Source organism: Uloborus diversus, chromosome 5 (assembly GCF_026930045.1).
Source record: "Uloborus diversus isolate 005 chromosome 5, Udiv.v.3.1, whole genome shotgun sequence".
Lineage (NCBI taxonomy): Eukaryota > Metazoa > Arthropoda > Arachnida > Araneae > Uloboridae > Uloborus > Uloborus diversus.
The window spans coordinates 45,641,133-45,660,711 of NC_072735.1; the positions used below are offsets into that span (position 1 = coordinate 45,641,133).

The 19,579-nt window shown below is 33.2% G+C and overlaps 1 protein-coding gene across 1 annotated transcript in view; it reads right to left on the bottom strand.

Moving 5' to 3' along the window:
* Positions 1-19,579, bottom strand: part of LOC129222898 (cell adhesion molecule DSCAM-like) — a 194,745-nt gene that overhangs the window by 21,431 nt on the left and 153,735 nt on the right. Inside the window, exons 13-15 of the mRNA XM_054857461.1 lie at positions 10,512-10,643; positions 6,357-6,524; positions 5,289-5,359 (exon numbers count right to left, since the gene is read on the bottom strand). Of these exons, the coding sequence (XP_054713436.1) occupies positions 5,289-5,359; positions 6,357-6,524; positions 10,512-10,643 (371 nt within the window). The remainder of the gene's footprint in view (positions 1-5,288; positions 5,360-6,356; positions 6,525-10,511; positions 10,644-19,579) is intronic.

Below are 19,579 nucleotides of genomic sequence, written 5' to 3' on the forward strand. Positions count from 1 at the left end.
TATTATTTAGTTTTAGTTTGATCTAATATCCGAACTTTTAGCTACAAATAAATAAATAAATAAATAATGATAGGAATAATAATAATTATACAATACGTCATATCAGGGATATCCAAACTGGGTGCCGCAAGAAGAGGTGAGGGGTGCCGCGAAGTGTCCATGATAACAAAAATATTTGTCTAAAAGTACACTAGGATGCCATGAGAAAATTCTAATTCTTCAAATTGTGCGGCGAATCGTTAAAGTTTAGGAACCCTGCGTTAAGGGGTACCAAGCAATGGTGCTCAGAAGGGATCAGAGGATCCGTCACACTTACCCAAGAAAAGCACGTGTCTTGGGAAAGCGAAATTATTTTTTAAAAACGAAAAGCAAATAATGTTGCTTTTAATGTTGCTTAAAAATAATGGAAAGAATCTCATTTTCTTCAAAAAGAAAACTTTAAATTAAAATTTTTTAACAGATGCTGATACTTGCTTAGCAAATTAAGTTCGTCTTTTTTTCTTTCCTATCCCCAACTCCCAACCTTTTTTTTTTTTTTTGTATCTAGTCAATCTGAAAAGAAGAGTCTTCAAGATATTTCTCCTTTTAACTCTCGTCCCCTGCAAGAAATTTAATATACGTTTTAGTTTCTTCTAGTACATTACCGCTCAAAGCCAGGGCTAAGGCAGAAAATGTACGTTTTAGTTGTTCGGTGGAAGTAATATTTCAAAATTGATGGTCTAAAAACGCATTTATTTATTAGTTTTCCGGACATCAATTTTAAAACATTTCTGGTGGAGAGTTGTCGAAATATAAACTTTTCACTAAGGTTAGTACTAAAAATAGTCTGAAATTGTTCTTTTAAGACTTCAATTTTGAAAATTTTCGAAAGGAGATCCTTAACCTCTCCTTACCTCTAAACGTCTCATTCTCCAAAGATAACCTGAAAATGCGTTTTACCTTTCACGGAAGAATTCTCGAACTCTTTCTTTCCGAAGATTGCGTAATGTTGGGAGCCTTAAAATAAACAAATTCAAAAGTTGCTGACTATTAATTAGGTAATTACGTCCAACACCTCCTATTTCTTTGATCCCCCAGCCGCGCTTTTTTTCCTTTCTCCTAGTCGTTATAAAACTAAAAAAATCTTTAAAATGCTACACTTCGCAAGCCCTCCCTTCCCAAAGAAAACCTTAAAAGAGCGTCTCAAATCTCGTTTTCAGGATTTCAGTGTCAAAAAATGTCCAGGGGACAATTACTAAACGTATTGCCTTCTAATAGCATCGAAAATCGTTCAAGATTGTTTTTCTGGAGCTTCAACTTTGCAAAATGGTCGAACCCTTAACATTAGCAAATATGGTCCACGGTCGCGTTCTAAAGATTTCAATTACAAAAAAATTTTTGGACGAAGGCCCGATTGCTCCCGTATGAAATCGGAACATAAAAAAAAACTACAATTTTTAAAAACTTAAGGTGGAGAGCGTTTAAATGCCTCCACTTAGTATCACTGAATATCTCTTTAAAACTTCGCTTGTTAGGACTTCAATTTCGAAATAGTTTTGTGGGAGAGCCCCCGAACCGCCCTGCCCTTAATGAAGTTAAGAGCGAAGTTAGTCTGAAATCATCGAAGTAAGCCCGCGTTTTTAGAACTGCTATTTCGAAAAATCGGACAAGGGGTTATCGATTTAGCTCTTTCTTTAAAAAAAAATCAATTAGGGGCAATTTCAAAAAGTCCCATACCTTTCATTTCCCTGACTGCAACAAATATAGCCCAAAATGGCATTTTCAAGGTTTTGATTTCTAAAAATTTCCGCAGAAAAACCTTAGAATTTTTTCTCCCCGTCTTCCCATAACCATCAGCATTGAACGCCTAAAACTGCGTTCTTAGGCCTACAATTTAAAAAAAAATTTCAAGAGAGAAACCCCCAGAACCCCCTCCACTATCAGAAGTGAGAATTTTTTACGAACGTCCTCTTAAACCCAGTTTTTGGCAATGCCCTTGGGGGACGGAATAAAGTCTTTGCCCCACCTCGAAAAAAATAAGAAGATCAGGTCATAGTTCCCCCCCCCCCCGCCCAAAAGATTGAAACTACAACAACAAAAAAAAGTGGGAGAGGGGAGCTAATCTTGGTTTTTTAGGCCCCCTCCAAAATAAAAACATATATACGCCACTGAAAGATAAAGCGTATGGAATGAAGACTGCCAAATTTCACACAATAGTTTAACAAACAATAAATTTGAGCTGCATAGTTTTGTCTTTTATTATTCAAATAGGAACAAATAAAAAAAAGGGGAGGCATCGCTACTCGTTCCATTTGGAGGGTAGAAGTACGTAGTGAAGGTTGCAAAGTTGCAAAGAAAATTCTTTGTACCGTTAAGAATTAGATTCTACCTGCCACACAAATTTCAGCTTCATTGAAAGGAATTTTTATGTCCTAAAAAAGTTAATTGAAAGCTTAATATAGAGGGGCTGAGCGTGCTGAAAGTTTATTGAGCAAAAAGTAAATCGTTTTGCTTTTTGGCTTTTTTCATGTTATAGGGCTTAAGTTACTTATAATTCCCTTTCTTAATTTTAAAGGAATATTTCTACCTTTACCTCTCTCTCTAGTTCACCTTTTTTCTTTCTTTGGCTTTTAAAAGCTCTGAAATGCGAACAATAATTTCATTGTGAGTATAATCGCGCTCTTGGTCCCCCTAAAACCCTCTATGAGCAGCAAATTCCCTTGTTGTTTTTTTTTTTTCATTCTGGCATATAGTTGTAATTATGTAATGTTTAGTATGTTTACAGGTGCAGTTTTACATTGCAGGTTTGTTCCGAAAACCCGCTATGCGTGCATTGGTTTTTGACCAAAAAATTAAAAATCCGACGTGTGTTTACGAAGAAAATTTCATATCTTAACCTGATGTAGGTATAAATGAGTGAAATACTGTATGAAAATATTGAGAAGGCAAATAATTCATTATATTAAATACTGAAGTTGAAATTGGAACCAAATTTTAAAGTTTCAAATTGGAGTCATTGTGCTAACGTTTTTTCTTCTTAAAAAATTTATACAAAGCGGATTTTGACCCACATTGACGATTTCCTGTAACCCTATTGGTTATTTTCATTGCATTTCCGCTGCTTCAGGTTTGATAAGGTTTGATCTAATTGGTTCTTTAGATCAAACCTTATTTTATAGCACGGATATTCTTGCCACCTCCAAAGAATCAAAAATTCGTCTTCCATCATGTTTTGATATAAAGGGTTTTCAATCCTGTAAGTAATTCAACTTAGAGTAAATTTTACATTTGAAGGAAAAGTGCAGGTCTTCTGAATTCATTTTTTTTTTTTGGACCAGCATGACACTGACTTGCATCTATCACTTGAGTAAATCACCACTAACAGCTATCTACTCTAAACAAGCAACTTATAGCCTGTGCAGCAACTTTTAATCCTGTAAAAGGTTTTCTTTCTTTGTTTCGGTTCATTCTACTCTGTTAAAACTACAGGTTGCGTTCGGCACCTTTCAGGGGTGAAACGCTTGTTCACCAGCGGCACCCAATACGGAGCCGAAATCGCACCTCTTATTAGGGTGAAAAACGGGCACCTTTTAAAAGACAGACAGCGGCGGTGAAAAGATGGAACCTTTAGAGAGATAAATGGCACCGTTACTGATTTCTACAGTAGATCGTCTTCCCTCCCTCCCCCGTATTGTGTGCATTTTTGAATATTATTGTGTTTATTGTTTGTGTTTATGATAGACAAAGTCTTGGTACGTTTTTCACATTGAATTGATTTTGGGTTAAAATTTGTCATTTAAGGCATTTGATCACATTTCACACATTTCAGACTTTCCAACATAATTTAGAAGCGTTCATGACTTCAATTCCTCTATCCGAGTTCTCACTCTCATAAAAACCCTTGAATTGCTCTGTAGTTTTAACTGGATATTGACATTTACTACAGCATAATACCAAAAATTAAGAATGTAGGCATCTATGGATAATTTACGGACACATTCAAATTTTTCAGTTATATTACAATCACGGAAAAATCAAATCGTTTCATAAATTGCAGGCGTTTCATAAACGTTCAAAATATTTTAATCAAGAGTAACATATTGATACGAATACATATATGGTTCGACATTTGAATGTCCAATTTGAACATAAGTAATCTAAAAAAGCACTTTTTTTTCTTTTTTAAATAGGAACTTTTTTGATATTAAAATCAAAAAAATTTTTGGCATCCCACATAATAAAAAAGCATTGGAAACAGAAATTAGAAAAAAAAAATAAACGCGTCTAGACAATGCATTCGTTTTTTTTTTGAAATAATACAAACGAAATATTTTTACGTAATGAGTCATGGCATGCAACACACAGAGATATTTCTTTTCCAAGCGTCTTTTTTTTTTTCCTTTGCTACGTCTACGCAGCTGTTTTATTGAGAAGATAAAGACATTTAGTGTATCTGCTGTAGCAGTTAAATTACATCGCTAAATTTTCATAACGGTTACTTATTAATTATTTCGTATTGCTAACAATAAACATTTTGGGGAAAATCCACGAGACCGCTGACGCGACAAGGAAGTAACAGCATATATTAGTACACATGATAGAAAAAGCCATACATCACTATGTTAAAACGGTTAACTATAAACAAGAAGTAGTACTCAGTTTACTTTGTTGAAACTCGACTCTGAAAACAGTAAAAGCCTGTTGGAAAGCCTTAAATGTTATACCATGATTAAATGACTGTACTTACGCAAGGTTTTGAAGATTTGTCCCAGAAATGTTGAATTTTAATCCAGTTTAGTTGTCAATTCAATGTGAAAATTTAATGTACAACAACTACGTTGCTGCATCGTCATCCGCCATTAAAGTGGCTGAATTGAACTTGTGCCGGACCGCACAGCGCATGTGCCAGCGAGGCACCTTTGCGGAGGAAAAGAGTCGCTATTGGCTACTGCGTGAGCTGATGGCTCTTCATTACCTTCTTTCATCTACTGAGGTGCTAAAAGATATCGGAACAATATTTCCTAGCCTCTGTGACTCTCTATGGCTCCGTCTTTGCACCCTAAGGTGGAAAATCGCACCTACCTGGCTCCTCCGGTTTTAACAGTGTATATGCAAAAGTAACGTGTTATCTGTACTTGAATAAAACTAGATTAAAATGTGAGAAAAGGGAATTGTCGTTGAAAATTTTTGTTCTCCATTGCCTTTCTGAACATTAAAAGAACTTTTTTGATGTTAAAATTACATAGTATCAAATATATCATTATGAAGCATTATTAATGGTAATTATATTCATAAAATAATGTACTTACCAGCCAGTATACTTTTAGAGAATTCGAGCTAATTGGGACCACTCGTACTTGTAATGGTGGTGTACGTGGAACTAAAATGTAAAATAAGAAATATTTACTAATAGCAAACCAAAACATGCACTCACATGAAACACAAAAGCATGAAACACGAAAAAGTTTTATGACATTCACTAGTCTTACAAAAGCTACATATCAGTATAAAATGCTTTATTTCGTACCGAACTTTCTTTTCTTTTTTTGAATTATATTCTATATAAAGCTAAGAAAAACAGTCATGCAATCTGTACGACGTAGGTTTTTCATCTGAGAGTTCAACACATGGGTAATAAAACAATGCGTAAATCTGTGAAAATGTTGGAAGAATTTCACACCTGCAGAACAGAAGCACACTGTAACCCGGAACCCTACAACCTATAATTGGGGCAAACCTAACCTAGCAGCGTCGTAATGCTATAACTAGGATCTACGTAGCCTTTTACAATACTACCAGCTTAGGTTTGCCCTAACTATAGTAGTTATAAAGGAAATAAGTCAGTGCATCAGCAGTTGTCCTTGGAGTAAAATGTGCTAATCGCTTGTTTAGAGAGAGCCTGCAGCATCGCCCCTGGCTTAGTTAAAAAAAGATAAGGGTTGTTACAGCACCTGTAAAAGAAAACTCAAGGGACGGATTTATCAAAGGTCGTAAGCTGTGCAAAAGGCAATGTTTGAGCCATTACGACAGTGGTCATCAAGGAAAGTATTAGATGAACTGGAAAAGCGCTGCAGCGGAAAAAATACTGTTAGCTGACATATTGAGGATAACAGACAACTGTATCCATACAGTTGTGCTTGTTGACAACAGACATAACATGTAACAGTTGATGCAATTTTCAAGTTTAATAGTATCCATCCTCAGTATTGTGGAAATGAAAACTGATATACTGAGTGAGATGGCAGTCGGTGCCATTTCCAAATTCAAAAGAGTTCATCCATAATTTTTAGAAGCTTACATATTTGCACTGATAAAAATTAAGTGCTAACTTAGTAATTCAAACAGAAATATGTATATTAAAATAATAAAACCATTACCTTCGTCATCTGTAGTTACGGTTAGTGTTTTGCTTGGTGAACTTCTTCCTATAGCATTCTCTGCCACTACATGAATGTTATAAATCGTTCTCGGTTTCAGACCTCTTACTGTAGCGTCAGTTTGACTTCCGGAAACATCCATAGTGACTATTTTCGAGTCTGATTTACCTGTGTCGAAATTAAAATTGTTAGCTATCATTTCCTAGTTAGACATTTTTATGGCATGTTAGGTAATACATTACTGTACGATTTTCAAATAGAGGAAAACATTATGTGGCAGGAACCATAGCATATCGGATACCTTATAACTTGGTAGGGGGCACGCAAGTCTTTCTAAGCAATAAAAATTATGGAGTAATAAATAAATCAATTTAACCTATACGTCAAGAGTTTTACTCATTTAATGCGTCAACAATACGAGTACATTAAAAAAAAAAAAAGTTGGCTCTAGGGCTTAAAGAATTTTTTATTTTAAGACCTAAGAGAACATTGAATTAACAATACTCTATAATAGTATTAAGAAAAACAACATTGATTTTGGATAATACTCTATTTATTAATTACTATATGCAGAAAATGATAATAAACAGATGGAGAATGAGAAATTCTTGTATATATAATAGTCAATTCACTGATCGAGTAACGCTTCTGACGTCACCAACAATGAAACTCGAGCCATAGCATGATAATTTGATAATATCATTTGGTAATGTTTGACATGCAGGGAGCTGCTTTATTTTGACATCGATGGACGGGATCTGGCAACTTAAGCTGTTTAACTGGTAAGACTGTGTCATTTCGGAGGAATGAAGAAACGAAAAAGTGGTTAACAATAAGCGCTACCTACTAGAGCTTAGGGTTAATCCACTGGAGATACGGTTACAATTTCAACTATCAAAATATCACTAAACAGGCAATTTCTTCGTTCAAATGTAGAAAAGATTTTCACCCGTCATACCTTGACAGGCGATTTTCTTGTAAATAAATATCTTCATGCAGAGAAGTAAAAGGAAATCAACAAAGCTGATCTTTTTGATATGGTTGTCTTTACATCCAAAAACTCAAAATTTTGCATTGAAAAAAGGATCCCTAAAACTCCGAAATACGTTGTGCAATAGCCTGTTAATTTAATGCGATAAAACGTTGTTCGTTTTCTATTGCTTTTTTGTACAAAGATATTTAATTGCTTCCTGCCATATCTGATGTATCAATTCATGGGAAAATGATCACATGTGTATCAGATATTGATGAGTTCAACAAAAAATCAACCTAACAGTTTTAGACTCCAGACAGCAGTAATCTGCTAATTTGTGCGATAAAACATCGTTGATTTCCTTTTAGTTGGAGAATGGTTTAACAGAGTTTATAGGTGTCTAAAATAACTTTGTTTGCGTTTTAAAAAAGTTGTTGTTTGTATAGGGGAGGAGCGGATGCACTGAGACACAGAGAACACTGAGACAATAGCAATATCTTTTATATTTTTTGGATATTTCCAGCCTGGTAAAACTTTTGAAAAGTCAGGTCGACATACTGTGATTAATATCATAGAAAAAAAGTCGCTCTCAAGTATCATGTCAGAAAAATAACTATGCCATCATAGTTTTAACCCATCGAGCTAAAATAACTCTATTGATTGTTTCACAGTTTCTAAGATGTTAGATAATTTTTACAGACTTGCGTTATTAAACTTTCATTATACCTACTATTAATTAAGACTCATTTTAGAAGTAGAATGATAATGTTAATTTTCTTTGTCTGAGAATGACAGCTATTGACTGCTTATATTTTGCAATGAGGGAACAGTGAGACAGGAACATTGACACACCATAAATTCACGAAGTACACCGCCAGCTCAATCATTTCCAGCCGAGGACTGCAGTTTCGTGCTTATTAGCACTCGTCAGCCCGACTTAGGAAAGTAACTGAGCTGGAGATGGAAAATCTCTTAAGGATGCCAAGAGTGCCAAACAAACTGGTAGCTAAAATAGAATTAACACAGACAACACGAGTGACTATAATTCTATTTTAGCTACCAGTTTGTTGGCACTCTTGGCTTCCTTAAAAGGTTTTCCATCCCCAGCTCAGTCACTTTCGTATGCCGGGCTAATGAGTGCTAATAAGCACGAAACTGCAGTCCTCGGCTGGAAATGACTGAGCTGGCGGTGTACTTCATGTATTTCTGCTTAAGCCCTGGCTATTGGGCTGTAATTTACTGAATACACCATAAATTCGTTGAACGCACCTCCCATGGAACTTTTATATCAAAAGTCAAAAATATACACTGAATAGAATTTAGCTACAACTAGCCTCTTGATGGAAATAATAGTAAAACATGCTTGAATGCTCTGCACCACCAAAATAAGGATACTTGAATGAAATTATGACTTTTAAAGCTATATATCATCACATAAATATTTCCAGCTGTACTTATTCTACTTAAATTATTTTTTTTATTGTTTCATTGCAATATGACAAATGTAATGATGTTTTTCCACATTTCAAAATTTCAACATGCCTAGAAAAAACGAGGTATGATAAGCTATTTTGGAACATTTTGTGAAACAGAAAAAAAAAAAAAAACTGTTGTACTAATAATTGACAAAAACTACAGTGAAAGCATTCCATCCTAATCCAATTCTACATCACAAGATGACACTTAAAGTGAATTTACTAATCCTGAATCATCTAAATAATTCCATCTAAGTCCCAAAAAAATACGCGGCAGACATCGCTACTGTATGTCATGATGACGACATGAGATTTACCTTTTCAAAGGCAATAGTTCATCCAAAATCAAATAGCAACAATTATTCATATTTTTTCAGGCAAATTTAGTTTATTTTAAAGTTAACTCATTCAAAAAACAAGTCCTACTTTCTGCGTGAACAGCGAGACAAAATCGAATATTTTTTTTTGCTTGTGTGAATTTGTAGGCTTTTATAGATTCACATTTCTTATACCTATTACAGTGAAAAAAAATTATACATTTGAAAGAAATTGATTTCTGTGTTTTTAATGATAAAAATGTAATCGAATTTTCATGTCTCACTATACCCACACTTCCCCTACCTTTTTTCTGGTCAAACTTTTGATTCACACGAGGGGTCGTGAACGCAACCCTTGCATAAGTCAAGACTCTATTATACAAGAAAAGATACCGTTAAAAAAAAAAAGTGAAATACAGTTTAAAAGTAATATATCTCTCTGAAATGAAAATTCACAATTTCTCTTCCGTTACTTACTGTTTTAAATAGTATTAATTGCTGTATTTAAGTGCCGATACATTTTTTTCGTGTTAATAACATTTGATTTCCTTTTCTTTCTAATTATTAAATTTTACTATAGTGTATTAAGGACATTTTGGCTACGACTCCGTTTTACATTTTCTTTTCTCTACATTTGTCAGTATAAATATTAAAACAGTGACTTCGAACCCAAATAGCTAATCATTTAAAAAAAAAAAAATTGGACTTGGAAACATGATGACTGACAAAGTGAAAAAATGAATCATATATTTTTAAATTCCAAATATTTTATGATTCTGAAACTCTTTTTCATTGAAATAACTGTTTTAACTCACAAGAAAAGAAATTCACGGAAAATCATAGAAACGAAGAATTTTTATTAACGAATGTTAAAGAACTGTTGACATACGGAAATGTAGGTTTCTTACTCTTAGGCGAACTATTTTTGTTTTGTTGAATTGTTTCAACTATGAATTCTCAAATTTTTTTCTAGCTTTATTAGCTACGAAAATAATATAATATAAATATTAGCTACGAAAATTAAGAAAAACTAATGTTATTGTATTTATACATTGAAAATTTAAATTGTCTTCTTTGTTTTATGTTGTAACATTGTAGGTAAAAAACGCTTCGGATGGACGTAGTCCAAAAAACTTCGGATGGACATAAATTGTGAATGAAATAAAAATATTAGATTCTTGATCTTGCTAACGAACGGCAATCAAATTATAAATTGAAGTAATTACACTTCTATAACAAGAAAAAAAATCTTTGTCAGTAAACACATTCAGAAAAGACATATTTAACGCTTAATCAACCTAAAATAAAATTTGAAAATTTTCTTAAAATGCTTATTGCAACCAAAACCAACGTGGAAAGAAAATTTAAAAATCAAAATAATTAAAATTACCTTTTGTATTTTCTGTTACAATTAAATATCTAATAACGGGACTATTTCCATTGAAAGGCACCGCCCATCTGATGTGCACAATTCTGCTTGCAGCATGAACCACTTCAACTTGATTCGGATGGTCTGGGGCTTCTGCAAGTGAAAGAAAAATAGAGAGTGCATGAAAAACTGATACAACGTCGCATTTTACATTTTTTCTCAGAAACTAATCAATCAAACATTGTATAGATGAAAGTAAAAGCATTTGAATACTACATGTTTAGCGTTCATCGAAATTTAAAAGAATAACATAGCACGATCAGAATCATTTCGTTACTTTTCCTTCTTCCTTGAGTAGGGTCATTCCACGGAAAAGCTGCCATTTTGTCACATCAAAGCTTATATATATATATATATATATATATATATATATATATATATATATATATATATATATATATATATATATATATATATATATATATATATATATATATAGAGAGAGAGAGAGAGAGAGAGAGAGAAATAATTTTAAAAAGTTATAAACATACAGTTTTGCTTTAGACATCACGTTTGTGACAAAACTTTCTACAATATCCTTTAAAATTATTATTTTAAAGAAATATATGAACTGTCACGAGCGGGGAAAAATCTCCGATATTCCGTGGAATGGCGTAGTATCAGAAATATATAAAATTCTAATTTAGTTGACTGGATTAGATTGTAAATCCTGAAAGTGAAAATTGTATATGTACATGACGCAGTTCATTTGTTAGCAATTGTGAATTTTATTCCGAGAAAAATACTCTGATCTTAACTAATGGATTTTTCCCATTAATTCGTGTACATAAGCCTTGATTCTTTTGAGCCAACAAGTTGGATGCGCTGGCGGCAAACATCAAATGCATGGCAGGACGTGCTTTTCTGTGTTACAATATGAGAAGTGCAGCGTTTAGCACCCCCTTTACACCATTATCCTATGTTTATATATCGCTATACACTTCCATCGCTGAATCTAAAACACTGGATTTAGGCACGACTCTAGATTTCGACTATTGAACTCAGGTGAACAGGTAACACAACTAGAGTTCCTAACAATAATAACCTTATACGTATATTTTGCACACACACACACACACACTTTATATAGTATATAGATACTAGCGCTCCTATTGCGGCTAGATTATTCACTTTTTTCTCTCAAAAAAGCATGACTGAGTATCTTTATAAATAAAACAAAGAATATATAGTCAACTCCCGATAACTCGAAGTCCCAAGGGACTGGCTAAAGAGTTCGATGTATTCGTAGTTCGAGCAAAGGGAAGCTTCCACAACAGTCTCAAGTGTTGGAGACCCGATGAAAATTTTGAGTTAAAGGAATATTCGAGCTATAGAGGTTCGACTGTATATGTAAGTATGTAGTATGTATGCACTACATATACTTATTTATATAGTGTTTATATGTTTCCTATATAAATCCAAGGTTTATGTCGAATCTTGGCCAAATTTGGCAAGGAACCCGTGAAAGAATGTGGGGTGGGGGGGGGGGGGGGTTCAAACGCCAAAAAAGAATCGAACTGTTCGAATTTTAATTTTAGGACCTGAAAATGGCACTAAATGGCTCTTCCTGCCCGAAATTTCTATTTTTTTTCTTTCAATCTGATTCGAAAGTCAGCAAAACATACCTCTGAAGTAGATTTTCTTCCTTCGAATTAAAAAACAATCAAGGCTGTAAAATCACCAGGAGAAAAGTTACAAGCATTTTTAAGTCAAGGAACATCAATACTAAATCGGAAATTTATCGTCTGCCTCGAGCTCAGTTTTAATTAGCATGAATAAATCATTGAGAAGAAAGATCTGTTGTTGTTTTTTCCTCGACTACAAAAAAAAAAAAAAAAAAAAATCTTGCTTTTGTTTTGAGGTTTTTCCTGTAATCGAAAGATTTCAAAATTTTCCTGATAGGTTATTTTTTCGCGATCAGTCAGGAAAATTTTCAGATTTTTTTTTTGTTCAAGCCTGATCGTTGGACTCGCGCCACTCAACATTCCTTTTGTTTTCGAGGTAGACCGTGCAGAGCTGGGTAACGCAGCTGGTATATAATTAAGTACACCAGAATATAGATAAAGAAAACATAAATAGGTGGTAAAAGTAATGAAAATAAATGCATTAGTTACATTTTTAGATAAGATTATTTTGGGATGGGACACGAAACAACATTTTTGTTTCATCAAATAATGCGTTATGAGTAATAAATATTTGTTATCCAAAGTAAATTTGGCGATGCAAATGCTTCAACTCACACATGAATGATATTCATAAAGGTGAAGCTCTTGACGAAAAGTTCTGAAGATTAAATTCCAGGTTTAAATTCAGAAACGGAAAATTCCTTGATACTGAATTCCTGGAGTGCATTTGTAAATGTAGAGTTCTGAGCAATTCTTCCTTCCATGCGTGACATACCAGACATTTAACGATTCGTTGGAGAGGAATGGGCTTATCAGATGTTTCTCCGTATTTAACTCAAATTTATAGCTATTATTTACGAATAATTTAGAATATTTATTCAGAAAATGCATTTGAAAGTTTTTCTGCTTTTTGTTTCAACTTTTATCTCAGACTGGATACAGAAATAAATGATTTTATTAGTTTAATATCAATACTTTTTTTTGAAAAGAGAAAATCTATTTTTTAGTAGTTAATTTTGTTTTGTTCGCTACGTTATCTTACGCTTATGTACGCGTATCGTCGCGGGTGAGTATTACAACTAGGAAACTGCAAATTTGAAGCAAAAAAAAAAAAAAAAGGTTTTATTCGTGTTGAAAATTTTTGTTCGCAAAGAATATATCGTCGCCTCAGGCAACACTAAGACATCTAATCCCAGGAATAACACTAAGATATCCTACTGTTGCTCTGAGACGACATATAAATGCTTGTAATTAAATAAAATTTAGAGATGGTTGTTTATGAACATTTCAATTAATTCTTCACATTCCTCCAAAATAGTGAAAAAACATCAGTTTGTTGAGTTTTTCTGGAAGCAGTATGGAAAGAAACTGGAATGTAGTTTCATACATTTAGCATTCACCTCACAATATAATCTAAGCAAACGTTATTTTAGCTAGGGGAGATAATTTTGTTGAATATTTTTGTTGAAAATTTTTGTACGCAAAATATATAAATACTTCTAATGAAAGAAAATTCAGAAATTATTGTTATTACTGTTACATTTCCATTAATTATTCGCATTCCCTCGAAATCGTAAAAAAAAACATTAGTTTGTTAAGTTTTCCTGAATGCGGTAGGAGGAAAAGAAAGAAAAAAAAAGAAAGAAAAAAGAACTGAACTGTAGCTACTTATTTGTTGCGTTCACCCAGCTATATCATCTAAGCAAACGTTATTTTACTGTTCGGCGAGAGTCAGGGGAAGTAGATTGGTGAGGCAAATGGGGCAGCGCTACATTTTTATTCAGAAATAAATTGTATAAAATAATTTTTAGCTTGTCTAGTGAATGTACCAGCACGAGCTTAAAGCTACTAGTATTTCTGCAGGACAATCTAGCTGTAAGGCTTCACATTTATTTTGGCGTAAATGCATCGCCAAGTCATATGAAATACCCTACAATTTACTTCGAATGACAATGAGCATAATTATGTGGATTCTTGCGTTATCTATGAAATTTTAAAATCGGTTTCAAAACGTCGTGAGAGTAGCTTTAGTTTAGAGACTGTATTTCACATCAAAAGTTGTGCTTTAACCTTTCGTGAGTGCAATTTTATGATGCTTCAAAAGCAGAACTGTTCTTTGCTCAGTAAAATTACAGCTATATGAGATACATTTATATATTATTTGATTTAAAATGCTGCGTAACTGGAAATTACAAAATCAGAGCGTTTAGAACATTTACTAAAATCGTATGCAACACAAGTATATTTAAAATAACCTAAACGTCCTTAAAAAAGTATCTATAACTTTCTTGGAATGTTTAGAAAGACTACCATTACGCGTACAATACATGAACTAAAAGTAAAATCAAAGCGTTTACATTATATGAATGTGAAGTTTTTATGTTTCGAATTATAACATAACAAAGATCAATGTGAAGATTTTATGTTTCGAATTATAACATAACACAGATCAATGTGAAGAGTTTCCTTTACTTTCAATTCTATCAAGGAACTTTCTTCGCGAAAGGTGTCACTTTTATTCTGTCAATAAACAACAGAGATTATTTAGACAAAAAAAAAATATAATTTGAATTTTGACCTCTTGAATTGAAATTATGTTTTTCGCAATCACGAGTGTGTGTGTATGTAGGCGTGTGTGTTTATGTGTGTGTGTGTGGGGGGGGCTATGTGTTTTGTGTGTAGGGGGTATGTGTATGTGTGTAGGCATATGTGTGTTTATGTCTGTATGCAGGTATGAGTGTGTGGGTAGTTGTGTGTATGAGTGTTTGTGTGTGAGGGGGGTTGGAATGTGTATGTGTGTGTAGGCATATGTGTTTGTCTGTGTGCAGGAACGAGTGTGTGGGTAGTTGTGTGTGTATGTGTAGGTAGGTGTCTGTATGTATGCGTTTGAGTGTATGTGTTTGAGTGTATGTGTTTGAGTGTGTGTATGTGTTTGTGTGTGTAGGCGTATGTATGTGTGTGTATGTGTTTGTGTATTTACGTGCGTGTATATATGCGTGTAAGTGTAGGATATTGACGCAACCTGGAGACGGTTTTCGCTAGAGGAGCGGCAACGTGAGGCGGCCGGTCGTCGGTGATGCTGCAGAGGGTGCCGGCGGGAAAATAAAATGATAGGACCTCAAAAGAATCAAATGAAAGCAATGAGCAATCGTGATTGCTCAAAAAACATTTAATTATTACACTCACTGAAGACAACACATGCACAGCAAATAAAGTAAATGCTACAACATCCTCTCTTTCACCTGACTTCTATCCTTCATTTACAATATACGATCTCACAGCATCTTTTGCTATCATATCCACAAACCAAGTTCATGCAGACACTTCCATCTCACACTGCATCTCTTTTTAACTCAACTAAAAAACATTCGCCCCTAAACCTTTTTATTGACCACTCAAGGCTGTGCAATTTGCAAGTACTTACGATGTTGCAAAACTCCAAACGTTTCAAATTAAACATACTGTAAATAGGGTTGTTTCGCATTTTGCAAAAATATTTTTTGCTGAAAAAGTATGGTCGAAAACATGGGCTGAGTTATTTTTTTCTCAATTTGGACTCATTTTCTCTCTTAAAAAAAAAAAAAAAAATCCTGAAAGACTTTTAGTCGCTATTTTCATTTTCGCTGCTGACGTCACAAGTGAACAAGTATCTAGGGTTACCAGAACAAAGTTTCAGCACATTGTCAAACTTCGCCAAATGAATATTTTATTTAACTAACAATTCATGTTCCGATGATAATTGCTCGCAGTAAAAAAAAATCACCAAATGATGATATCTTGCGAGAACAGACAACCACGTGCTCCAATTCAAGATGGCTGTCTTCACTTGTGACGTAACACGATAAAAAATCTTGTTTTGGAAATCTGACATTTGAAAAAAATAATTAAAGATAAGGCATTGGGAAAATAAAAGTATTTTCGGGTTTCATTATTTTTATTCGCTTATTCAATCACTTTCAGTGACTAAAAGTAGAACCTTTTTGACGGAAAAAAAACACCCCCATTGTATTCCAAATTCAATATTACAAATGAAATCTTTGTATGTCTGTTGTTGTTGTTCTAAATACCACTTGTAATACTGAAATCCATTCGCGTAATGTAAATTTAAGGCAGACGAGTGGCTCCTGAGAGTGGGAGGTTTATCTTGTGAAGTGAAGTGACACGAAATGAAAGTTGAAATAGAACTTTCAAACTAAATAATTAAATTAAGAGGGACAAAACAACGTCATGCAATGTATGAGCACTTTGACCAACAACATTTCTTCTCTAAATACATATAGTATTATCCCAAAACTTGTCAGAGTAATTTCTTAGAAAATTGTCGCATTTCTTGGTTAGAATGGCAGTACAAATACGTTAAGTAAACAATATTGAAATATACGTTTGATAACAACTTTCAACAATGCATGAAAACCCAATCAATCAATCAACTAAAGAAGTTGCTCTTTTTCCTTTAGTGCAATACTTCTGCCGGTGGCTCCGAGAAAGTCAAAGCTCATTTCTGGTTTTCTCGAGAATTGATGAATGAGATTGTTTGTATATTTATCATATTTTTATGCTTTGCCAATGGCAAGGGCTCAAAATGTCAACTTGTAACTTTACGTTTAATAAGCACTAAAATCAATTACTTTCTTCTCTTTTCGGTCAAAAATATTCGTACTTTTAACCCAAAACTTTTCTCGAATTTCCTCATAATTGAATTTGAAGAGTGTTTTGGTTCATTTCAGAGAGTGGTAGGTAAGGTAGGATACTGGTAAATATTTCAACAAAAAATGTTCATCTTTTAAAATAATAATTCACAGACATGTTATTCGTTATCATATTGAGATTATATTTCTTTCCTCTCAGAATGTACCTATTATTTTTTTCAAATTTTTTTTTTTTGGAAATTAAATATACGTTTACCAAATTTACGTTTCTATGCCGAGAAGAAAATAATAACACAAGTTGTACACTTTATTTGAAAAATATTATACTATAGTGGATATATTTTTTCGCATAAGTAACTCATTTAAGCAGTTATACAAATTTACAGAAATTCAGTAAAAAAAATATTTAAGAGAAGATTAATGAGAGAAATAACACGAACAAGTTAAACCATACAGTCTTTTTTTGTATATTACAGTATGAAGAAGGAAATTTTGTCATACTATCAAGGTACACTTTGTCAGTATTTTCATGTATAGTTCAAAGTAAAATTTCCATAATACAATATCAGTCCCAACACATCTGTAGAACCCAACCAGTCACAATTTACGTTGCTCAGCCAAAGTTTGCAATAAAAACTGCAAGTTTCGCAGTCACAAGGAACCTTTTCAGAGCATTAAGTGAAGTTAGGCGAGAAAAGTTTTCTCTAACGTATCTGTTTCCTTCATCCTTTTACTTAAAAATGCTTGTGCTTATAAGTTAGAATTAAAACGCATGAAAAGGAAATTTTGTAAGTAATTGACAAATTTTTAGAAAAAGTGAAATTATTTCTTATTTAACTTTTCGTTTAATGATTTGCATAAAAATGTTTGTGTTAACAACTTCAAATTTTAGGTAATGTTTAACCATGCACATTGTGGCTAATATTTTTCGTTTGGAAATTTGCGATAGGTAAATTATTTAAAAAACAATTAACAATATATTGGTTAATATTCTACCTTTATTTATTTGAGATGAAAAACCATTTCATTATTAAACAGCTAAGAAACATCACGTTCGTGCCTCAAGGCACGTAGTATTGATCAAAGAGTTTTAGAATATTAATTCGATGGTAGTTCATGCTTAACTAATTATGTTTCAAACAAACAAATACTAACAAAAAATTGGCAGTCGTTATATCTTTAAAGAGAAATTATGCAAACATTTTCATAGAAATTGAAATTATTTTTACTTCTACTGTAACCATACATTTAGTCTCGTTTCATAATCTTCCTCCGAAACTTGAAAGATACATAAACCAATCAAGGAATCTTAGTTCTTATTTTTAAAAACTATCACTTTTGTAAGAAGTAAAAAAAAAAGACAAAATAATCTCATTTATTTTGTCAACATTAAAACCGCTGACAGTGAAGAAATGTTTCTTCTAAACAAACACTTCTAATCAAAGAGCCATAAAGATGGGAAAAAAATTAAACCTCAAAAAACAACCCTCTATTCTTATTCAATGAACGATCCGCTTCGTTGGCAACATTTCCCCCCCGGGGGAATCATCGTCTAATCGGAAGCCCTCAAAAATGCCGAATCTGGAGAGCCGAACACGATGGCATGGGAGTGGGGAGAGACTCAGAAATGGATATAATGCTGAATGCGGATAAACTTATGATCCGCGATGCGTGTTCTTTGTCCGCACGTCCCTTAGGGCGGCTCGACATGGATGAAGAGGTTTGTAACAAGGCTTGTGCAAAATTAGAATGTCGCGGTAACAAAGAGACTTGTTAAGATTTTCTTTCGCGCTGTTGGGAAGGGGTTGTTTTCAAATTGAGCCGAAGAGTGCACCTTCAAGTGGTTCCATAGTAAATGTGATCTGCTTATACATTATCTCAAAAGGGAAGCATTATTCTGGAGCAATTTGGTTAATGTAGTATGCAATGCGGTAGAGAAGAAGGGATGGGGGCGGGGGTTATAACCAGTGATGTTCCCATCAATTTTTCTGAGGGTATGCTCCCAGTAATTCAGTATGCACAGTATGTGTATGCGATCATAAGGCGTTGATTTATTAAGTGTTAAGAAATATAAAGAAATAAGGTTACTTGTTGGAAAATATGGTTAGCATAAATATATTATTTTTTTTAGGATACTTTAAAAATGCGATCATAGAACCTGAGTCATAAATGAAATTTTTGAAGCTTGAGTGTATAGGCTATATGTATAAAAAATATTGTAGAGTATACTGCGTATATGGAGTAATTATTATACCCTATAGGGAACAACCCTATTTAAAACCCCTTCCACGAAGAGAAACAATTTTTTACTCAGTTATCTATTTGTTTATACGTACATACCCCTACGTACTATTTACTTGTTTTTCTATACATATACAGTGAAACCTGTGTAAGTTGATCACTTTCGGTGCAGTACTTTAGTGGTCAACTTAAACAGGTGGTCAACTTACAAAGGGTTTGTTATATGAATGTCATCCAAATTTGGTGCATATTGGTGGTCAAGATAGACAGGTAATCAACTTACAAGGGTTGTTAGCTTTACAGGTTTTACTGTATCTATTTATTTGTAAATCTATCTACATCAATCTACTTGTCTGTGTACATATTTATCTTTTATTTATCTGTCTATTTATATCTACCAATATATATATATATATATATATATATATATATATATATATATAAATATATATATATATATATATATATATATATATATATATATATATATATATATATATATATATATATATAT